The 24,471-nt window shown below is 38.1% G+C and overlaps 2 protein-coding genes across 4 annotated transcripts in view; one reads left to right on the top strand and one right to left on the bottom strand.

Moving 5' to 3' along the window:
* sgms2a (sphingomyelin synthase 2a) lies at positions 1-13,811 on the bottom strand. Of its 3 annotated transcripts, none has more exons than XM_042484710.1 (7): positions 13,653-13,811; positions 12,007-12,227; positions 5,538-6,034; positions 4,007-4,124; positions 3,074-3,227; positions 2,486-2,652; positions 1-719 (listed from the first exon to the last, which is right to left on the bottom strand). In XM_042484710.1, exons 3-7 carry the CDS (start codon positions 5,978-5,980, stop codon positions 534-536), a joined length of 1,068 nt encoding a protein of 355 aa, XP_042340644.1. In that variant the 5' UTR covers positions 5,981-6,034; positions 12,007-12,227; positions 13,653-13,811; the 3' UTR covers positions 1-533. The 3 variants fall into 3 exon arrangements, with proteins under 3 accessions (XP_042340644.1, XP_042340643.1, XP_042340642.1); XM_042484709.1 differs by having other exon boundaries at positions 12,007-12,248; XM_042484708.1 differs by lacking the exon at positions 12,007-12,227.
* papss1 (3'-phosphoadenosine 5'-phosphosulfate synthase 1) overlaps positions 12,809-24,471 on the top strand; it is a 21,456-nt gene continuing 9,793 nt past the window's right edge. Inside the window, exons 1-8 of the mRNA XM_042484706.1 lie at positions 12,809-13,045; positions 15,020-15,134; positions 15,227-15,462; positions 16,099-16,237; positions 18,157-18,275; positions 18,611-18,724; positions 18,918-19,029; positions 22,855-23,060. Of these exons, the coding sequence (XP_042340640.1) occupies positions 12,986-13,045; positions 15,020-15,134; positions 15,227-15,462; positions 16,099-16,237; positions 18,157-18,275; positions 18,611-18,724; positions 18,918-19,029; positions 22,855-23,060 (1,101 nt within the window). The 5' untranslated portion in view covers positions 12,809-12,985. The remainder of the gene's footprint in view (positions 13,046-15,019; positions 15,135-15,226; positions 15,463-16,098; positions 16,238-18,156; positions 18,276-18,610; positions 18,725-18,917; positions 19,030-22,854; positions 23,061-24,471) is intronic.

Genomic DNA, 24,471 nt, shown 5'->3' on the forward strand with positions numbered 1-24,471 from the left:
CTTTAATACAATAGTACAATGTTGAGACTACAGCTGGATATACACTCAAGGCTACTAAAATGAATACAAAATCAATAATAATAATAATAATAATAATAATAATAATAAAAGGATCATAAAAAACACAACAGATATGCAAGGACTTGTAATGGCAGTTTTGGTACACCTACTGACATTAAACACACTAAGGCACCTTGTGACTTGAGCACATTAATATCATACTGAGGTAAATAAACCCCATCAACACAAACAGTATGAAAGAGTTACGGTAGCATATCTATAATCAAGTTTTGTAAATAGTGCAACAAACCTCTGTTGCAACAAATGCTCTGTTCATTTATGAATATCATGAGGAGCTGAGTTACAAAAACATTGATGATTTTGCTGGACTTAATCTCATAAATAAATTACACCTACAAAGAACACTCAGAGACAAGATGATTATTCGTCATATTTGGAGAAGCATTTCTTTAACAGCGATGCATTTGGTATCATTATGTTCCTGTGCAGGAGACAGGGGCATGAAGGTCGTGTCACTCCTCTCGTGAGCTCTGCACCATGGAGTATTTCTTGCAGGGATTCTTAAGGCAGGCAGGAGGCCAGCTGAAGGGCCAGCTGTAGGAGCACGGGATGGAGGTCTGGACGTTTCTCTCCATGAAGTTGAAGAGTGGGTTCCACCAGGTGTTGGTGAGGTAGTTGTTGGGCGAGCATTTCAGAGTCTGTCATGAAAATAAAAACTGTTAGAATAATATCAATAATAAGAAAGAAGCTCAAAAGGCTGCTGCCATCTTTTATCATAGTGTGACTTGTGTATGTAATTTAAAGGAACTGTGTGTCGGATTTAGTGGCATCTAGCAGTTAGGATTGCAGACTGCGACCACATGAAACTCTCAGTCAGGATTCCTTCAGTGTTAATTGTTCATGAGGTTTTTAGCAGAGCTGAATTATCCACAGAGGTCTCTGCTTCTCCAAAGCAAACAAACTGGATTATTAAAACTGGTACAAACACTGAATAAAGCAGTTTCTGATTTGTAACATAATCAGTGTTTCTCCAATGTTGTTCAGGTCATTGCAGATGGTCTGCTAGCCCAGCACCTACTAATGTGTGTTTGCCTTTTTTCTGTGATAACTTGAAAGCTAAACATTCAGAAGGTTTTAAGCAGGGGTCGACTTATCTACAGATGACTCTTTCTCTCCAAAACAAATAAAACCAGCGATTTAAACCAGTAAAACACTGAAGAAAATAGATAAATGTTTTTTTTTTTTAAAAGTGTTTTTCTGACGCTGTTTGTTGCAGAGAGGCTGCTAATTACTCTGGCTGATGTGAAAATGTGAAAACATGAAAACATGAATAACCTTATCTAAAGCCAGTGTTTGGTTTGTCCTTTCTGGGCTACTGTAGATATAAATGGCTCATTCTAGGGTTAAAAAAATATGATGATTCTTTTAAGTGATTATACACTAAGAAAATATATCTATTAAAGGTCATTATCTCCCAGTTATGCCAATACATCCCCTTAAATCTTTCACACTGGACTTTTAAAAGTTGCTTTTGGTACAGGTGCAAGTGAGATATTTTTTATAGCCATATCACAAGGAAAAAACATGTGAACCCTGTGTTCCTGTAATTGTCTTAGTGGCCTAAGAGTAAAAAAGTTGTGTCAGTAAAAAACAACTCCCTTTAATAGATGGGACAGCATATAAATCTTTAAAATACCCCTCTTTTTAACTAAAATAATCTGAAAAGAGGAATTAGAAAACAACACTGTATTTAAAATGAAATCAGCAGCCAAGGTTGTGATTTTTTATTTTTGACTATATTGGTCAACTCTATTATTTTATGGTATTTTATGGTATTATTTTATGGCAAAATTATGGTAAAAATGTGTTGTTGTTTTGAACAGTTTTCGGGCCTTTAGTGCCTTTATGATAGAGCAACTAAAGAGTAATAGGATAGGCAGAGAGATGGAGAATGACGTGCAGCAAAAAGCTATGGGTTGGATTTTAAACCAGGCCACTGCCAAGGACTCAGCCTTGATGGTCAATGTGTTTAACATGTTGAACATGTGATTAAGATTTAAATGTAATTTGAAAAATAATTCTGCTCTGAAACACCCCATGTCTGTTTATTTTTTGGCCAGTAGAGGGTGTAATTCATCATGCTCAGAAGCCATATGCTAACCGATGGGAAAGAAGTCCAGTTCTGACACTCAGACTTAAAATATAGGCTACTTTGCTTACTCTAACTATATAATTACATGTGATACATAGATCAGCTTCTTTAAACATAAACTGTAATAAATTCTTATGTTAGCACGGAACTCTTAATGCTGTTATGTTTGAGGTAAACTCTCCTCCATGTATAAAGATTCATGTGTAACAGGGTGAAATCAGAGGAGAAGCATCCACTCTGAAAGCTTTTGTGCACTCTTAGACTGTGACACACACACAGACAGCCACCCAGTGTTCAGTTTTATATACAGACCTGTAAATTGGCCATGGTGTGGTACCACCAGAACAGGCGGGAGGTGATGAAATAGGCCACAACCACATCCACACTGTAATGCTCATGTGCCACCAAGATGCACACCACACCCACGGCACTCAGCAGCCAGCACATGAGGTGGTACCACCAAAACGACCGAGGCGAGTCTACACAGAAAGGAGAATGAAAGATTGTTGGTAAAATGTATGACAACATCCATTTATGGTCTGTTCTTTCATGTTTTCACTTTCAAAAAAGGCAGTGTGGGCATGTTATATATAAGGCATGTGCACTTTTTTAATTCAACATTTTAATAACTCCAACAATATACAGCTTTTTAAGATATACATCATATCAGTAAATCTCTACTATCCAACTTTGAGGAATTGAATGTTAAAAAAAACAATAACAGTTTCAACACAAGCCAGTATCTTAGTTCCTAGAAGGTCCAGGTGTAGTTGTATAATAAAATACAATGGAGCTATAGGGGATGAGAATGGAACCAGACAATATATTCATATATTATTCATTGGATAATCCCATAAATTATTCAAAACAAAGCAAACAAGTGATGCTTGGAGTACTCACACTCCTTGATGAATAGGTAAGTGAGAGTGAGCATCACAGTGTGTCCGCTGTAGAGGAAGTCTCCACATAAGAGGTGGGAGTTTGTAATGGACAGACCTCCGCCCGAAATCAGCCGCAGAATTCGCTGGATTTTTGCCTGGGAGTCTCCGTGGAGCTGATGGAGAACAGAAAGTAACATTTGGACTGTCTGCAATTAATGATTATTATCACTGTTAAGCAATTCAGCTACTTAACTTTACTGCACATGGAAAAGAAATAGTCAGAAAAAAAACAAACAAAAACTTTAAACTGCACTGGGACAGAAGCAGGTTAGCTGCTTTCCTCTGTTTCCAGTATTTATATCATGTTAAGCTTCACTCCATATTTATCATACAGACACCACAGTGGTATCTTCTCATTTAACTCTGGGCAGGAAAAAGTGTATTTCCAAAAATGTCTGTTGATCTTTTCAACTCTAAGCAGCATAATTGGAACTGGTAATTGGCAGGGCAGAGAAATGTTAGGTCATAATGAAGAGGAATAGAGTAAATAAAAACTGAGATAGTTAAACAGTATCAGCTCCACTTAATCAGATCTTGTGCTCCTGCTGCTCAAATTACTGATAATAAGTCACTTCTTTCAAGAAGCGAAAGGCTTTTATACACTGTCCAAAACATTTCAAATATCTGGGAACAAAACAACTCCTACACTGTCCAACCTCTGATCTTTTCGCTCAACGCAACCCATCAAACAACAGCCTGGAGCACATGTTTCTGATCAAACACTGATGCACCTCAATATTGTCAGTGCCCTGAGGCGGTAAAAACTCAAAATGGCTTTTTTTATAGCTGCCTCTCTTGTGTGGCTGTGCAAAATGAGTCCCAGAGGGTGCATGTGAGTACACAGTTGAGCAACGACAGCTGATGCCCGCTCTGATGTTTGCACGCTACTCACCTTAGGAGCACAAGTCATGTGCATGCCGGGCACAGGCAGGGTGGTGATGTACATAGTGACACAGCGGTACAAGTACAGGGTGCCAATGAGGAAGAAATACCGCCTGCAGGCTATTGACCTGCAAACAGACAACATGATAGCCAAAGTAAAGTAAGTGCAGAAATACTGTGGATTTTTCTTTATTTTTGCAAACATCTTAGATGTAAAAAATAAAATAAAATCTTGCACAGTGTGATGAGTCAAGGTGTCAAATGCAAAGACTCAGGCCCTTCACTCTTTGAAACCTGAGCAAATGGCTAGATTTCTTTTTGAAAAACATGTGAAGACTGCAATGACCAATGAAAGAAAAAAATAGCCCAAAATTAAACAAGAAATTTGTAAAAAGTACAAGAAAATTATCCGAAAATTAATGGGAAAAAAATGACTAAACGTAAATGACTTGATTTATAAAGTTAAACTAATCAAACATTTTCAGCTATCTGTAAAATTTGGTGGTGCAGGTCTGCTTTCGGAGTCTGCTGTAAAAAGTAAAGGCCACTTTCTATTCATGTTAAACTTACAGGGAAATTTACCCTGTAGAAAAGCAGAAATACAATTCATCACTAATGGCAGTGTCAATAGACCATAATGTGCATTTCCTGAGTAACAGTAAGAGGCATACAGAGCATTGATATGTTATGATACCTAACCACAAAACAGTTAACTATTTCATTGAGCAAACAGACACTCTAGTCTATTGTACATAATCTCTCCAGCAGTAAAGTGACATTTTCCTCTTTGAATTTGCACTTGCCTGGTTTTATTCTGAAGTTTTCTTATTGCCAACAAGTCTTGTGAAAAGACAAAAACTAATCGTGTTTTGAAAAAAAAGTTTTTAACAACATTTGTTGACAATAAGAGAGACACATCTAAACAAATCTATCTCAAGACTTTTGCCACACAAACAGTACTTATTATTATGATCTGGTAACCGTTTGACTTAGTCTTTTGGATTATGGGATGTATTGACAATAATCATGGGTTTATTCCACCACCAAACAGTCAAGTTGCATTTTATTTAAGTATGCAAGTATTCAAGGACTTTATTTCCATTATACAAGCATAATGGAATTGCAACTTTGTCATCCTCAGTGTTGCATACTAGCTAAAAGAAAATAAAAACTTAACATGCATTTAAATAAGGACACAAATATAAATTATGAAAAATAATGAACAATAAATTCTAAAATCAGAGGCACAAAATACAAGCAATGCTACCAAATATTTCCAGTACTTTACATCTTTTTATGTCCAGACTCATATGTAGCCATGACAGCACACAGTGCTTCAAATATAGATGTTGCTGCAAGGAAGCTAAAAATACCAAAACATGGATGCTTCACACACATCTTTGTCCAGACTAATACAATATGTATAGTGGAAACTTCAGGAGATGGCAATTGCTAGTGCAGAGGCAAAAAAATATAGAATATTCCCAGACTAAATTTGAAAGAAAACAACTTGTACAGCAGGTGGTACTGAAATGTCTTACCTGTATCTGAAAAAGAATAACTGGATTATCCAAATGGCCAGCAGCACCATGCCGTTGATCTCTGTCACTGTAAAAGCCCATTTGACCCTGTCAATATAGTCAAAAAACTTATCAGGAAGAGGTGGGCTGCTTTCTTTGGGTGGGACCCTCTCGTGCACGATAGTGATGACTACTGTTGTCAGGACCAAGTTAAAACCAGCATAAAAGAAGGCCATTATGGTCTTCCACCACTCCATGGGCAGACGATTGACCTTGGACTCTGGCACAGAAATCTTGACATAGTCATTGTGCCTTCCTATACCTTTCCGAAAGCCTCTCTTTGTATCCTCTCCACCAGGTTTGTGGACAGGACAGATTTTACCATTGCTGGGCGCAGCCCCACCCTCCATTCCTGGTTTATCATTGGCAGAGTCTCTCGCATCCACAAGCTCCTGCGACGCCATGGGTGCCTGCACTGTCCATCCACAGGCACCGCTCCTCTAGGATGAGGCTTGTAGCTGCCATGAGAGAAAAGAAATGGGTAGAGACTGAGAAAGCACAGTTATTTACACATGAGAGAACAGCACAAAGGTAAAAGATACTCCTCGGTTAGGGATGTCAAATCCCCATGATGAGAAACAGGGAGGAGATGGACTCTCGTTTACTTTTATTTCCACTCTTTCTTATCCTTGGGATTAGCGAAACAAGAGATGGGGCTTTAACAGTTCTTGATTCCACCAGCTAAAAAGTCTATTTTAGACTGAATAACTGTTTTCAAGTTTATAACAGCCAAATATTCCAGATGAGTTAATGCTGTGTGTTACATTTTCCTTTCCCTGGACATTTACCAGAACCACCGTGACAGTTTTCTGTTTGGATGATCAGTCAGACTCAAGTTTTGGGCCTTACAAAGTCTTTCCGCCACACTATTTTGGCTTTCTGATCTTGTCCTCAACAAGCAGCTGCTATGGTCACGTCAGCGGTTTTCATGGTCAGACATCATTAATTACAAAAGAGGAATTTGCTTGCTCATTATAAAAGTTTCAAGCTGTATGAATGAAAATGCAATTAACCTAAATTAAACTACATATGTTAAGATTTAAAGTTCATTATTAACCTTCGAAAAAGTAGTTGACAAAATCACCTCACCTCCCCCATGGTTCATTGAGTAGCTGTTCTGGAGCTTTGGATCATATCGAACCACATGTATCTGCAGATGTAGTTTGCTGAGTTGTCAGGGAATATTTAAGGACTTTATGTTCTCGGTGGCTTAAAACTCAATGACAACTGAGCAAACTCCACCTGATGAAGATCATGAGAAATACATGAAAGCTCTAGATACTTATAGTAGTATTTCATTGCCTGAAAGATTGGTTGGCTGGTGGGTGACGTAATGCAAACTTAGCCATTTTTCCACACAAAACTATTAGGCAGATAGATGAGCAGGGAGATCTGGGTGCTCGTAAGGAAGTGGAAATTACCACAATTCATTTACACATACTACCCACACTGTTATGATATAGAGCTGGTTCAAAATCTGCAAAGTATTCCTTTAAATTACTTTGTGGTGACATTGTTTAGTTGAACTAAGCAAAGCTAAGGTAAAATAAGATAAAGTAGAATAAAATAAAATAATGGATTTTTGGGAGGCGAAAAATTAGTAATGACACCCAGAAGACAAACGAAAAAGGAGACAAGCTTGTGTAGTGTTTGTTGTGGATCCATTTTCAGATAATGACTTGAGCAAAAGCTCTACAGCAATGAACATTTTCATTCTTTCATGTCTAAAAGGCTTCTTAGTCAGTTTAACAGCCCCATTAATGGATTTGAGGATTCTGCAATCAGCTTTGAAATACATCACAATAAATGTCACCTGGGACATACACAGAATTGTATGTTTACATTGAGACAAACCTGGGACTGGGATAAAAGAGGGGATAGAAATGGAATATTGCTGGATACAAGAGAGCTGCTGAAAGTATCAGTTTCCTCAGAATCAATTTTTGGGAAAATATTATTACAGTGGTGAGTGGCTTATTGTAGAATGCCCTCTGACTAACCCATAGGAGATTCAGCCTGTGTTATGCAACTGATGGATGGCTACAGAACACAAAGTCTGACAGACTTTGAGGGGCTCATAAGGTATATCAATACTGACCAAGACAGCAAATAAGATCAACAAGAGCAGACAAACAATATAAGCCAATTACAAAGCCATGTCCCTTACGTTATTAGGGAGATTATGTTGCAACTCTGTGGTCAGTTATATTGCAAATTGTAATACTTTATGCCAAGGACATAAATGCAGTTGCTGGTGTAGCAGAGTGTTTACATCAAAAATTTGAGAAATTGTGAATGTGTCCTTTTAGCTTGTGGAATAAAACAATTCACATCATTTACTTTTCTAACACTGACCAGCTCTGTTTCAACTTGTGAATATGAGGATGTCTGTCCTTCCGATAAACATCAGAGAGTGAGACTGTGGGGACAATGTAATCTAGAGACAGATCCTGGTGCTACTTCATAGACTGTAATTATTTGAAACACTATGACAGGGCAGGACATCTGTGTCCAGCATTGCCAGATGTACCGTAATTATCTGATTTGTAGGATAATTTTACCCTGTGTATGATGTAATATACAATAATTTGACAACTGCGACTTACAATTTTAGGCTAGTTACTTATAGTCGGCGTTGACTCATTTGAATTAATTTCTCTAAATGATAAGGATAGCAAAATATGGATCCTACATATGTGTTTATGTATCTCTCGTCACATGGCCTCTTTCCTACCAATCATGCTTGGTGTGGGCTATGATGAATGTGACTCACGAGCACAACTATGATGCTGAATTTGAACATTCTCATGAAGGCATACTGCGTTCAAGTCCAGTTTGGAGTCAACTTTGATTGTTGGTAGGAGACACAGCTCATTTGCCAGAAGAAAATGCACATTTCTGCAAGCCACAAATGTTACAATGTTTTATATGTACGCTACATCAACGTTATGAGCTGATTTTGTCACAGGGAGGTGGAAGAGATGGTGGAGGCCGTGACAACTTGGTGTGATGCCTGCCAAGCTGCAGACCACTGCAAACCATTTTTGACACCAACAAAGAACAAAACAGTTCAGTTCAGTCGCAGTTTTTCCAGTGGGGATAGTGCAAAAAAAGTGGTCGTTTTACTGAGTAATTGCTGCATTTCCCGCTTGAATAGTGCCACAAAAAAGTGTTTTATTCCCTACCAAGACATCACTGCATGGTTTCGGAGGCACAGAGATTGTGCCTCCAAAACCAGGTAATTTAGTCATTTTTGTGCCTTAACCAAACTAAACTTAAACCACAGCATTATAAAAACATAAAATTTCAATGTACCCACTACATGTGCAAATGTATCGCATTTGTGGTTTGCAGAAATGTACAATGCCAACATTTTTCCCGGTGACTGAAATGGGAGATAAAGCAGTCCCTGGTGCCACTCAGTCACTTTGTACTAATTCAGTGATTATTCACACAGCTGGGGTACATGAGGCCACATGTTAGGAGAACAAACATATTTTAGGTTGTCCCTAAACAAGTTTTTATATAAACAGGCAATGCCGTCCTGTCTTTGGTGAGGACAGTCTCTTTAGGTCTTGATGCTCTGATTTTCAGCTTGTGTAGGGAGTAGCTGTTTTAAATATTGACTTTACTGCCCAAAATTGTTGAATAGGCACAAAACTCCTCTGTACTTTCTGTGTTGGGGGTGACATGCCTTTTATAAACCCCCAAAAGTTTATGTCCTATATTTTCTTGCAGCCTATTTGTGCATACTCTGTGACGTATTAGTTTGACATTTAGTACAATGGGGATGGGAGATATTTATGTGTTCACTGTGAGAGTGCACATGTGTAATGTACATAGGAGGTCAGCAGAGTGTCTCCATTAGGCTAGTTTTCCACTGGTCCCCTCCTCCCCAGTGTACACTACACAGTGTTTTCCCACCAGCCGGAGCACCCAGCACTCTGAAGGGATGGGTGGTGATGGAAAACTGGCAGAAAAACCTATTCCACATGGTCACAGGCCGTAATGGATAACTTGGCCGCCTCCACTTGCTCAAGCTATTTCAAGAGAAGCCACCCAGTTGCCTTGAAGGCTGTATTTTACTCCAGAGGAACCAAGGCTGCGTCTCCATTTTGGGACCTTCGTAATAACACACTACTATTGCCGTCCACTCATTTTCTCCTTCACATCTTGTAGATTGTTTTCATCAAAGGGAGGGTTAAAAATAAGTCAGAGGTGGCCCAGCCCTGTAGGACCTAGTAACATTACAGAGAGGACAACATATATGTTCTAAAATGAACTCGCTGTAAATCAGGCCTGGAAACTGTATGTTCAGCATATTCAGATTAAAGCGTCATCTTCCCACATATTAATTCTATTTTAGAAACTCATATTTTAAAAGTATAGCTTAAAAGTCTCTCTAGAGGGGATGTTATTAAAGTATTTCACATGTTTTTTGGTTGAGGATCTGGAACACAAAGACAAAAAATCTCTTCAGTGGCTTTGTGATTTTAAAAAAAAAGATGTCTGTGCTTTGAGAAATCACAGAGCGAACATGCTTTTTAAAAAAAATAATTAGCAGCAGTAGCAGTGGTGTAAGAAGATTTACTTCAGTAAAAACTGTACAATAAAAAAATAAAAATATTCAATTTAAAGTAAAAGCTCAGCTTTGAAAATGTTAAGTAAGCAGTATATGTATTTATGACAAAAGTGTACTTAAAGGAATACATCAACCACAAAATGACCATTTGTATATCAATTACATGCCATTTAAAACGATTATTTAAAACAGAACCGAAAGTGAAATTCATCTATCAAAGGCAAACTCAAATACTTCAGGGTTTTGTTTTTTTTTTTTCAAGAAAACACGTGTTTGGAAAGTACTGAACATACAACTGACTACATGAGACCTGCATCAGGTCTGTAATAGGACTAATGCATGAGTTGCAAACAGATGCTTCACACAGTTTATTCCAGGTCTTCTAAATAAGATGGCATGACAAATTGATTTACAAATGATCACTTGTGGTTGCAGTATTCCTTTAAAGCAAAAAAGTAAAAGTAAATTTAATGCATAAGAATCTGCTGAGTTTTATATTATGTATTATATTACCAATGTCTGAGATTGAGCCAATTCTAACTACTTATATTGTAAAAGCTACTCGTAAGTATTTATAGCTATCAACTAAATGTACTGCACTGACAATGTTACCCTCCAAAATGATGTGTCTAGTATGGATATGTCTAAGCGGGTAGATGAGTAAATGTACTTAGTTACTTTCTTTCACTGATTAAAAGTTGTAGTAGAAGCAGTGGTAGATGGTGATAGTATTAGTAGAAGCAGAATACTAGTAGGCTAAAGGTAGATGTTGACATCACAGTAGCAGTGACATTAACACAGTTTTTTTCATCTTGCATATTCATGGTAATTGCTGTTAAAATAGTAGTACAATTTGTTATAGTAATAAAATGAATGACAGAAAGCAAATATTTAAAGTCCTTGGTTTTACCACAATGACGTTCACTTCTTGAACAGGCCTACTGTTTAACATTAGTTCACTGTGCAAAGCTGTTGATGAAACACACTATTTGTTGACAGAATAAATAAATTTTGCTGTATTTCTCAAAAGACATCCACTTTTATGGCATACAAGCCAAAATGGTCACACTGAGCATAGATTCACCCCTTATTTTCTGGGTGCCATAACCACATGTGGGGTGGATCCTGACAGTAATGTTAGGTTCAGGACTGGGCGCCTCCTCCCATATATTACAGGGCAGCAATCTGTCACATGTGATGCGTGCAGCATGGCCGGTTTTGAAGTTTACTTTTGGGGTGTAGCACAGTGGCCCCACACACTGTGATCTTAAACACCATGTTCCATGAGGCTACTGGGTGGGGCAACAGGTCATTGCACATCCTATAATTACGCCCTCTCGTTTTCAGTCAAAGCAGAAGCAGTTGGGAACTGACAACTGAATTAATCTGATTAGATTAAAGCAGATGTATTACAAGCATGCACTGTGTGTGTGCTGGGTCTGTCATGCAGAAATAATGTTTTTAAGCTTATGTGAGAACTTGCGTATCTCTGTGCCTCACGTGATGCTATATCCTGATAAAATGCTCTGTAGATCTGACATCATCACCATAAACACGTCAGCATACGTCTGCTGAGCCACTGTATGAAACTTTTTGCATGATTTTTTGCAAAAACATGATGTTTATACCACAAATGAAAATTCAGACATTGATTATGTCTTAGAATTCATATCCACATTGGATGTCTCAAGATTAATATTAAAAAGTTAAAAGCCAGGAATATAAAATCCAGTCTAATAGGCTACCATCCTATTGAAAACACATCAGTGTATGAAACCCAACATATCCCGACTGATTAATGAAAATCTGTGTTTACATTCACATGTTGCACAGTTTTTAGCATCCTACCTGCCTTGCTCGGGCCTCCTAGCGCCTCTTCCTGTAGTTGCAGCTGCCTGAATCTCTGATGCTGCGCCCTGCCTGCTCCGGTCGCTGCTCTGCTCAGGCTGGACTGCTACATAACCCGACTGTGCCGCTTGCTTTTGAGGGAGCGCTCCTCCCCGCAGCTCCGCATGTTCTCACATCCATCCAGCCTCTGTGTACCCGACCTCCTGCCTTGCTCGCAGCCCCTTTAATTCAGAGTGACGGTCCTATAATCAGCACAAGCATCGCCCTGTAACTCTGTCCTTGTAAGATAGGTGCACTGCAAGATTCACATCTTAAAGCAGTTAGGCTGAATTTCACGGTGTTTATAAATAGAAGTTTGTGTACTTTTATTACAGAGGCAAACGATATTTATTTTTATTTTAATAGTAATATCTTTAATTCAATTTTACCGTTTTATAAAATGTAAACGTAAGATAAAATGCCATTTAGATCTTTAAAAAAACGGAATGAATTTTTTTTCAATTTTTCAAAATAATTTAACATATTTCCAGCCCCGTCAGTAATAATATAGTTATCACTTTCAAAATATAAATATTTTAAATTCTTAAATCTCATTTATAACTGTTTCCCCCTCTTGTAACTACGAAACATTTGCTTTCTATGTACTGGTGTCAGATCAGCTGAGTCATTCAGTTAGTTACAGTGCTGAGACACGATAACGGAGCAAAACTGACATCAGATCAGTTTTGTGCCCCCCTGCCCGTCACTGACTGAGGATATGCGTCACTCTGTCGCCGGTGACGTGGCTGCTGGGAAACGCTTCCCGGTTGCTGTGCCAAGCTCCTCCGGTCTCCTCCATTCACTGGAAATACCTGTGCCTTTGATAATCAATAGATCGATTGATATTAGACAAAGAGCCTAACGGTTTGCCGTTTTGTTTTGTGTCATTGTTTTTAAAGAGGTAGACGGTTGAATCAGCAGCCGCTAACTGCTGCCAGCCATGGAGACGTCTGGCAACTCGCACAAGAAACAGAAGCTAGGCAACGCTACTGAAAACTGGGTGAGTTTTTCTTTTGCCAGGTTGTGTTGATTCAACACATCGATTCATCACGTCTGTCTGCCTCCAAAATACCAGCAGCTAACGGGATAAATGGTCGGGCAACTAGCTAATTAGCTTGCTTAGCATTACACCGCTATTATAGTTCCTGTAATGCTAGCTCTACATTTAAAGCCCTGGTTGCTAGCAGCGCCGATACTGAAAAGAAGCTAATCAGTGCTAAACACAGTTCAGGCTAAGGCATGAACTGTTTGTTTAAAGCTGTGATAATGTTGTCTTTGTCGGTCCCTGTGACAGTGTCTGCAAAATACTGTTAACGGAGTGCTGCACGCACAAACTCCTGTTTAATGATTAAAAAGTACACTGTAATGCTAATTCTGAACTGCAGTATTTACACCCGTCAAAGATAAAAGTGTAACATTCATACATCGTGGTCCTCCAACCAGTGATGGATGTATTACCTGAAAGCCACACTTGAGTAAAAATACAGGTTTCTTACGAGAAAATGACTTTGGTGAAAGTTAAAGTCACCCATTAGAATTACTGCGGCTTCTAAATAAGCTTGCAATAGCAACATATGGGATATAAGTCCCTGTATGTGGTTACTCACCGGTTTTGCTGGATGTTCCTGGTTTCTTCGGGTGTCGGTTGATTGCAGGATGTTTGGAGAGTTGCTGTGTGATGCTGAACGGACTTTTCGGAGTGCTGCGTCCAAACAAAATCAAAATATCCCCAAATAAAACAGTCCTTTTCAAAAACAAAGTTCAAATCAATGAGGCGAAAACAACAACAAACATAAAAACCTAAACAAAAAACAATTTACCAAACAGTTAAAGTATATATATATATATATTTTTGCAAAAATCACGGCGGTTGAAGACTATATCCACTTCGGCGTCTTTTCTACTGACTAATTTCACACACCTGCCTTGAATGAGAGGATCCCGAGATGCCAGGCGATGCGTTCAAGTTGCCCTCCAAAAATGGGAAATTATAAGGCCTTGCTAAAAGTGCCTCTAACAAGAATTTACTTGAACAAAAGTCTTACTATATCTGATATTTACTGTATAATAAATGCACTTAAGTAGCCTATTGAAAATAAAGCCTATTGAAAATAAAAGTACAAGTAAATGCTGGTAATAAAAGTAAGCGGTCAGAATTGTGAGGATTATGAAGAGTATGTTTTTGTAACATGTATTTGACCTTAAAAATGGAGCCTACATTACACTTTGAGAACAACAAGGTGTTTACAACTTAAAGTATTAAAACTTTTCCTCCCATTTCTTCATTCCTTCATCCGTCCCATCCTCCCTTTCTTACCTATTATGTAGAAAGTAACAAAGATATTTCAGGGAAATAAAAAAATTAATAGGAGTAAAAGTATACATTTCATTTAGGAAATATAGTGGAGTAAATGTAAAAGTTGACATAAAAAAAACTTTAGTAGGATACTCCCTGAAAATACTTAAGTACTGGAACATAGTCATAATTACATTACACAGCTGCCAACATACATCAAACAATAATCTCAGACCTATAGAGCTGAAACAGTTAGTTGATAACTAGTTAGCATTTTGAAATGTTAGGATCTGAAGCCTTATCACAGTATGTAATAATAAATTTTATGTGTCAGATTATTTGGCTTTCGTAAAATATAAAGGGCATTTTCCCACTATTTTCTGTAATCATAATCAGTATAGTAATGGTTTAATGAAAGTAACTATGGCAGTTATTTAGTTATCACCTATTGCAGAGATCCAGTGTGTAGGATTTAGGGCCATCTATTAGCAGTAATATTAACAACTGCATTTAAATACGTTTATGATCTCCTGAAATAAGAATTGTTGTGTTTTCATTATCTTAGAATGAGCTGTTTATATCTACATACAGAGCAGGTCCCTTTCTGTAGAGTCTGCTATGTGATTTTGTATAATCAGACTGCAAGTGGGCTGAATTGACCAATCTGGATTGTTTCAGGGAATGCAACGTGCAACTAATGTCACCTATCAAGCTCATCACGTCAGCCGAAACAAGCGTGGGCAGGTTGTGGGTACAAGAGGCGGGTTCAGGGGATGCACCGTTTGGCTGAGTGGTAGGTTGTGTTATCTTCAAGGTGTCCTTTCTGCACCTGTATAACATCTCATAGGTGTTTTGTAAATGTATTTAATTTCCTTTGTGCCAAAGGTCTGTCTGGTGCAGGGAAGACCACAGTGAGCATGGCTCTGGAGGAGTACCTGGTGTGTCACGGTATCCCTTGCTACACCCTGGATGGGGATAACATCCGTCAGGGGCTTAACAAAAACCTAGGCTTCAGCCCAGAGGACCGTGAAGAGAACATTAGACGCATTGCTGAGGTGGCCCGGCTTTTTGCTGATGCTGGTCTGGTCTGCATTGCCAGCTTCATCTCTCCCTACAGCAGGGTGAGTGACTCCAAAGAAAGCACAATGACCGCAGGGATAAATGTGGCTGGACTTCACTAATACGCTAATAAAATTGTCTCTCATTCTGTTATTCAGTCTATCTTTAACCATATTTAAATACTCTTTAATTTTTACAGCATCGTAAGTTTAACATCTATTTTTGGCTTACTTATAGATGTCAGTGTTCATCATCATTATCCTGCTGAAATTGATGGCAGTTAGATTTAAAGTAGAGCCTTAGAGGGCAAATTAAATGTTCTTGCCCTGATTTTTTTTAACACACTGAACTAATTATTTTGAGTTATTATTTAAAAAAGTGACTTTATCAAAGTAAATTTTAAATGAAAAAAATAACCTTGTAACGTAAGTAATACAAAGTAGTACTGTGATGCATGATTAGCAGCATATTTGTTTTCCCCTTTACTTTCCGTAATTGGAAACCAATTCTGAGCTTTGCCTGCTGTAGTAGGACCTAATTTTGTGCACACTGCTGTGAATGGTGTCCTCTTGCAGCAGAAAACAAATATCATTGTTAGGTAACCAAACTAGATGAGCCTTAATAACATGCTATCTTTCAGTAACTCTTTGACTGAATGATGCATGTACCTCACTGTGTATTTGATTATTGTCTATTAGGATCGCCTCAATGCCAGGAAGATCCATGAGGCTGCAGGGCTGCCTTTTTTTGAGGTGTTTGTGGATGCTCCACTGGATGTCTGTGAGCAGAGGGACGTGAAGGGGCTGTACAAGAGAGCCAGAGCAGGGGAGATAAGAGGTGGAGTATAGTTAAATACTGCTAATATGTATCCATTTAGTACAAACAAGGCCTGTGACATTCCAGAGATCCGGTCAAACTTTACTTAATTGATACTTTGTTGTGAAAGTGAATGCACACAAGTATTATGTAGCTTAACTGACAAATCTACAGTACATTTACATTTTCATCAGAGAGACTCATGCTGTTATATGTAATATCATAATTCCATAGACTTTGCTTATCATGTCAAATTTCACAGAAGTGACACGATGACAATAAAACCGATGCATCACTGTTAGAAGTTTTTCTTTTCATATTGTGGTGCAGCATGTTGTCTTTTTGCAGGGGTGCGCTCTAATATAGTTCAGTTATGTGAAAAGCATGGAAATTTCTGACATAGATAGTGCATACCATAATGTGTATTTCCAGATGTGTGTGTGTGTGTGTGGTGGGGGGGGGGGGGGGGTCTGACATCTGAAGACAATGAGAGGTCAAATCCAAGATGTCAGTCAACTGCATCTAATTTTCAGATGCATTTTACTCTGGAAACAAAGTGTAGAAAAACATCGAACCTGTCATTTCCATCTAATTTTGGGATGACCATTCATTTTCAGATGCCTCTGAGCTCAATAAAATCAAATGAGACAAGATTTGTGCTGAAAATCTGACCTGTTTTCGGTTTTTATAACAGGTTGCACAAAGAACAGGAGCAATTTATTTAGAGCGCTACAGTATGAGACAAGAGGTTACTATTGACATTGTGTCATTAGTCATTTGTGTATTGTTAACTGCTGTGACTGTTTGTTTTTTTTTTTACACACAATTTACATGCTTCAGCTTTTCATAATACATTAAGTAATGCCACATACATGAAATGAATGTACACACCTTTGGGTAGGGAAAAGATAAATACTTTGTGTGCCAAATACAGTAATCTGCTCATTTTAATAGGTAATGACATATCCATGGTTGATCATAAACTGATGGCATATATTCATTTTAGATGAAGGCAAAACAAACAAATTGGTGATTTTTTCCTGTTTGGTAATGTAAGTATGGTTCCTGGAGATATAGTAAAAATATGCAACTAAATTCACCACAGTGACACCACTCGGTGGCCACGTGCAAATTTCAATTGATTTCTCATTTTTTAGTAATTTTTTTTTACCTTACCCTAAATGGTTTTCCTTAAATTCTGGCAGTCTCACCAATGAATGGTTATCCCCAATTCAGCTGGAAATGATTATTTTCCTACACTGTTTAGTTCCAAAATTAGACCATTGAACATTAAGTCCGGATGGCTGAAGGTCATCTCGGATTTGACCACTCATGGTCCTCAGAGGTAAAATCTGACTTTCCCCCATATCTGAAAATAAATTGTATGGTATATACCAATCATGTTAGACAGTCAATGCTTTTCTCATAAAATACATAATTGTGATAATATGAGAGCTTATGCGCTGTACTATCAACCCAGTCTCCTGGGTTTCGTGTCATATTTGTAGAGTGGATTGGCCTTAGAGGCCCCTTTTTGGTCTTCGGATGTTGAGACATTTGTTTGTGATTGAGATGGAATTCAGTCGTGACTTGTTCTCTAAAGCTCTGCTTTAGTCCCCCAGAAACATGAATAATTTGAACTTAAATCACTGTTTTCCGGCTGCAACTCTACAAGACCCTCTTATGTAATAATTCTTGATTCTAGAGTCTGGATAGAATAGTTATTAATTATGATTATTGATAAAATGGCATTTCAAGAAAAAAGGATTCACAAGGGCTATTATTAAAGTATTGCAATAGGATACCTTTTTATAAATAGTGTGCATATTAAACCCATACAATTATGGAAGTAGAACAAAAACAAGCTTTTCATGTTGGTTAGGTGATGTTTATTTAAGAGAAAGTTCAGACTGCATTTTTATTTCCCTCTATTTGATCAGGTTTCACTGGGATTGACTCAGAGTACGAGAAGCCAGAGGCCCCAGAGCTGGTGCTGAAGACTGACTCCTGCAGCGTGAACGAATGCATACAACAGCTTGTTGACCTGCTTCAGGAGAGGGTAAGGGGGAAGAAAAATCCCACTTTGACATGTTTAAAATATGTTTATCGTGTTTAGAAACAACTACTATTGGTTTCTATTCCCATTTAATTGATATTTATGTGACCGTCATTATGGAGACACATAAAGGCTGGGAGTTTTAACTCTAACTTTAAACTGTGCCCTCATTTCTCTATTGGCCACAAGGGGGCAGTGAAACCTCATATTTGTATGAATGTTGGTGTGACTGCATCTGCAGTGTATTATTAATATCAATATTTCTTTAGTAAATAGTAAACCTTTACCAGAGTCCTGCTTATGTAAGATGTTTTTGTGATGATTTCACTTTTTTTCAGGATATAGTCCCTGTTGATGCATCTTATGAAGTGAAAGAGCTGTACGTTCAGGAGAATAAACTGGACCTGGCCAAGGCTGATGCAGAGACTCTACCTGCTGTACAGATTGGGAAGGTGCTTCTGATACTCTAATAAATAAATGCAACTAAATTACTATTGACACCCTTTGTATATACTGTATCAATAGTAGTAATTTGTCATTTATCTCCCCACCAATACATGTGCCCATATTATTTCATATAAACTGCGTATAAATAGTTGATGGACAATAAGTAACTCACTGTATATGACTGTATGTGATCCTCAGGTGGACATGCAGTGGGTGCAGGTGCTGGCTGAAGGCTGGGCCACTCCTCTGAATGGCTTCATGAGAGAGAGAGAGTATTTGCAATGTCTCCATTTTGACTGTCTCTTGGATGGTAAGATGTCATGTGTTTTTAAGGTGAAGAAAATTTTGATATTTCATCGTAAAATGTGGTTTGCTGTTGCTGTACTTGAGAAAAGGCACTAGATGGAGATGAGTGCTTATAAAATGGATTGCTGAGAAATAGCGGATAGCATTGTCGGGATATCAGTACATGTCTTTTACACCCATACCATATTGTACCTCCTTATACACTAGAAACTGAGCACTGTGTGCCCCAACATGTGCTCTTGGTCTATTTGTCCTTTTAGTTTTTCTCTTAGCTGATAGACAAAGGGTTAATTGATTTGTGTCTATCATTTGACTCTGAATAATTTTATTATTATTTTTGCCAGTTGAACCTGAGATGTCTGTCAGCTGTAAAGGGTTTCCACAGTTATAAAATTCCTTAAAAATCATGACATTCCAAAATCTGTTTCCATACTTAGAAATGGTTTTGAATAGACAGAATGTTTTGGAAAAGTTTCGAAAATACATAGTTTTGACTATAGTTTAAAATATGTTCATATATTCTGGAGCACAAGTTTCTTGTGTTTTAGCTGAATTAAAATAACAATTCATAACAATTCCAATATGTCTAACATTACCGTAAATATGTTCTTTTTTATTACAAAATTAAAATCTAGTGCTGCGCCCCTTTTGGGGAAAGAAAGGTCCTGTCACATACAGACAGAAACAGGAAAATGCCAAAAAGCAAGTGTGTCGTGGGTAAACCAAGGCTTTCACACTCAGACTTGAGGCACAAAGATGAGTTTACATCTCAGTCTAAAGATGAAACAGTTATATATTGGTTTATTAGCAGGTGGCTTATTCACAGACAACACTTAGCTTAACAGTAGTCGTTTATTAAAACAAAAGTATAGTGATCAGGACAGCTATACACGTATAGGTGTCCAAATAAGCAATATCTGTTTGGGTCACTGATCCACTTTTAAGGGGGAAGACTGACAGGACATGACAGCATTGAACCAATGTTAATAAGGTAACACAGGTGCTCAGGTTCAGGTGAGGTCACAAAACAATTATAAAACATGTCTATTTATTAACTAAACACACCTCAAATTTCATTGACATCTATCTGATCTTTGGCTTTCTATCCCCCAGAAAGGGGTGCAGCCGTGACATTTTGCAAAGAACCCATATGTGCCGATCTGGTCTATTGGCATATGCATGTAGTTGGTGGTGGGAATATAATAATATATATAACATAAATATGTTTTATATTAAACAGGTGAGAAAAGTTGCTTAGTTTGCTTATCTGTAAGTTGCTGGAAAGTGCATTTTTAATAAAATATGTCCGTATTGCGATATAGCCCTGCCTATTTTAAACCACTTAAATCAAGTCATAGAAATGTGGGAAAATATTATGGCAAAGTTTTGAAAAATCATAGCTAAAAAGTTGTGGGAACCCTGGCTGAAGTTCTCTGTGTTCCCCTCTTACATTTTTTTTAAAACTTAATATTCCAATAAAAGTTGAGCACTGATTAAATGGGGTGTTAAATTAGATTAACAAATACTCTGCATGTGTCCCTACAAACAGCAGTACATATTTCATACTGTTGGATGTGCTTAGAGGCTTAAATTAGTTGTTTTTTTTCCTGCAGACTGACATGCTGAAGTAGTGCTCCATTACACAGCAATGATGTACAGCTAAGCCAGGTGGCAGAATGACACATTGATATACTCAGGAATGATTTAATGCAGAGTTTTAAGAATGATGATGTTGTAAATCATGTTGGTGAAGTAATAGGTCCAGTTGAAAACCAAGTCTCAGGCATGCCTTGGCTTTTTCGGCACTTTTCAGAAAGCGACTATCACATTGGGTGTAGAGACTCTTGGTTTAATTACAGCAATTTTTCATGTATTGTTTGAAATTCCAAGAGCAAGTCAATTTTCTTTTATTGCCCATATGACCACTCAGACCCCAGTTGTGTGTTGTGATGCCAAGTATTTTGCTTCACTCGCAGTAAAAGGAAAAATACATAAAATAAATTGAAAGTTAACATAAGACTGTATTTCATTTTCAGATTTTGACAAGTGTATATTACAACTTCTGTCCTTGCTGAAGGATAAAACCATCAAGTTCTTACAACTTAACAATTTAAGTTCTTTCCTGAGAAAGATAGCTAGAAACTGAGCTGTCTGGAGGCAAAAATATATATATTGATGTGAAAAATCTTGATTCCTCTTTTCCTGTCCGTCCGGAGGGAAAGGGATGCAGAGGAAGAGGCTTCTGTATTGATTGACACCACACACCACCATTTGTCCATTTTCGCTTCCTTCCAGGGATTTGACAGTGAAAGAATGATATCACTGTGAAAAGATGGATCACACTATAACTCTAAAACTGGTTGGGAAGCAGAAAAGTGCATGTTTGGCTAATCAGATAGTCTGCAGAAATAAACAGAGACCCAAACCCTAGCTTGTGTATCTCTCGCCTGGACATTTGGCAGTCTTGTGTGTGTGTGTGTGTGTGTGTGTGTGTGTGTGTGTGTGTGTGTCTGTGTGTGTTTTATTGGAACCATCTGGAAGCTCTACACTGTGACAGAGGGACGAGAAGAGGGTCTAGGGGTAGGTGGGGGCAGAACTAGTCAGCGTCCCTTCTGGTTTACTCTGCAATTGATCTGATGTGAAAACCATGCCGGTCCAAATGTTTTCATCAACCTGGACGGCAAAAATGAACCCGCCAGCAGAACGCTGTCACTGCACGGAGGGTCAAGCCCTAGCTTAGCTTAAGAGGGGATTTTTCTCCTCTAGTTTCTTAAATTGCAGCCTTGAAGACTCACTGTAGCCTGTGGTTTAGCTGTATATCCCACATTTAGCCTGAAGGGGTACAGAATGGAAACTTGATCAGAAAGGTTGAGCGGTTTTGTTGAGTAACCTTTGAACGTTTTAACCTGCCTTTTGTAGGCTGTCTGCTTTGAGTGCCCTGGTGCTTTGCATTGGGGTCCTTTACATTATTTTTCTTGGATCGTTTATCCAATATTAAAGGCACCCTGTGGAGTTTTCTTGTAAACAAGAAAAGTTATGGTCACATTTCATGTTTCCAATCAAAGCACATTGTGTCCATCCTTGAGGCTAAAAACTGTGTTGAATACATTTCTTTTCATTTTCGTGACATTCTTGTCTTGTTCTTTACGTCTTGGTGTGTTACTGCCAACAACTGCAGTTAGTGGAATAGCATGGAAATAGCGACAAAACTGTGTATCATGTTGCCCCAGTCAAGCACAATTTAAGTGAAAGACAGGACTACTCAAAAAATGTCACTTCACAGCAGTTGCTTAGGTAGTAGAGTGGTCATCCACTTATAAGGAGGTCAGTGGCTGGATCACTAATACTTGAAAAGTGTTCTACTAGTGGTCATAAACGTGGCCAAATAGGATTTTAACTCATTGGATAACAAAAGGATGAGCAGTACACTCTTATGTATTTTAGAGCAGAAACAAATTTTAGATTGGTTGGTCAACAACAATAACTCATGTCAGTGTCAGTAATTTTCAAGCAAAAATGTCAAAATTGTATTACCTTCAAAAAGTGATGATTTTATGCATGTATTTTTCATACTTACAGCAAATGAATTTTTAATTCAGTCTTAAATGCCTAAACTGTACTTGATAGTAAACTGAGTATCTTTGTTGATTTGTTGGTCAGACAAAACAAGCCATTTATATGTCACCTTTTGTAATAATAATTAATGATAATAAATTATTATTAAAATATGTGTAATAATATTATTTTATTTTATTTTATTTTTATTTTTCTCTGCATAAATATGCCTTTTTTCCCTCATAAATATGTTCTTGTTTTTTCTTTATCCTAGGCGGCGTCATCAACCTGTCGGTGCCTGTGGTGCTGCCAGTGTCCACTGCAGACAAAGACCGTTTAGATGGCGTGACAGCTATGGCCTTGGTCTACGAGGGCAGACGAGTGGCCATCCTTCGTAACCCCGAGTTTTATGAACACCGCAAAGAAGAGCGATGTGCACGCCAGTGGGGCACCACATGCAAGGACCACCCTTACATCAAGGTTGATTTCATTCTCTTAAAACTGAATTTATTATGTGAGCTAATGTGTTGGAAATGCTATGAAAAACCCCAAAGTTCAACTGTGGTGAAAGCACTAAGCAGCATCGCAGAGCTGCAGGCGGTCTGTTTCAGTGCGCTATGTGATAAACACTCTGCATGCAAAAGCAAACTGCCTCCCTGGCTTCGGCACTGATAGAACACAGATCCGAGCTGGCCTCTTCACATTGCTTATGGAAAGACTGAATAGGTGGAGGAGTAGAGCTTTTCTCGCAATCTGTCAGGACGCCCAGTATAATCACTTGATCTTTTTTGGTCCACCCTCATTTTGCAGGTGTTATATTTGGATGCTGAGCCTCTTGCTCAGCCTCCACCAAATACGTTTTGAGATTGTGCTGCTCAGCTCAACAGGCTGCCAGCTTCCACCTTTCCGCTCACCCAACCCTTTTCCAAATATACCCGGGAATTGTTTCCATCTGTGTCCTATCGACTGCTGCGGGCTCAGGTAGACTCAGTGGCGAGATAACGTCCTGAAATGATCCTACACACCCTGTGGAAAGTGGCACTGGCTTGTAGCAGGAAAAGAACGCAGCGGTCTGGTGTTACAAAGATAGTTTGTCTCATTTAAAAGTTGCTAATCTGTCTAGCTAATTTTAAGTACCATTGCTCTCAGGATTCAGTGTTTCCTGTGGAACAGAAAGATTACTGTGGGGGTAATGTTCGGACACAACAGTGGGGGGAGTCATTTTCCATTACCTTTTATAGAAATTTAGTTTTCTAAACTGCAGGTATTATTTTAGATATATGTATTTATTCATCACTATTTATGCCCATAGCATGGATCACGAAGTAGGCACCTTCTAAAATCAGGTATTATTACAAAACCCTCAATTGATAATACAAAAAAACTGTCTTATAACTGTTGTGGATTCCCTTTTCTTACTCAGATAAAGTAATGGGAAAGAGGATTTTCTTTGTTTTCAGTTTGTTTATTATCATATGTATTAGTCTGAATTCCTTGAGACTCTATCGTGACAAACACACTGAGGTGTCTTAGAGGAAGTTTGTCAAATGTCCCACTGAATACAGACAGACCTCTGGAGAGAGTTCAGTCCAGTCAGCTACAGAGTACATAACTTATCAACTATTGCTGCTGGTGTACAGTGAGACCTCTAAGCAATTTGTAAAATAGGATATGTGAGTTGGTTTTAGGTCTTGATTTTAGATTAGATTTGGCACTTAGAACTTGCTCTAAAATGTCAAAATTTGAAGGCCTTTTAATTTAATTATCCCTAAATATAATGGAAATATATTGGGGGAGAGAGAAAGACATATTGTGTGTGTGAGAGGGAGCCTCAAATATGGACAGAAGGGTAGACATAATTCAAAAACTTTATTTGATAATACAGTATAGT

The sequence above is a fragment of the Plectropomus leopardus genome, chromosome 4, assembly GCF_008729295.1.
Source record: "Plectropomus leopardus isolate mb chromosome 4, YSFRI_Pleo_2.0, whole genome shotgun sequence".
NCBI classification, from domain to species: domain Eukaryota; kingdom Metazoa; phylum Chordata; class Actinopteri; order Perciformes; family Serranidae; genus Plectropomus; species Plectropomus leopardus.

What these genes read in the sequence shown, in the direction of transcription:
- sgms2a (XM_042484708.1), bottom strand. Translation starts at nt 5,980, where the DNA reads ATGGCGTCGCAGGAGCTTGTGGATGCGAGAGACTCTGCCAATGATAAA. An exon ending in ACATGACTTGTGCTCCTAAG is followed by an intron (nt 3,228 to 4,006) that starts GTGAGTAGCGTG and finishes GTTCTCCATCAG; the next exon opens with CTCCACGGAGACTCCCAGGC. An exon ending in TTACCTATTCATCAAGGAGT is followed by an intron (nt 2,653 to 3,073) that starts GTGAGTACTCCA and finishes CTTTCTGTGTAG; the next exon opens with ACTCGCCTCGGTCGTTTTGG.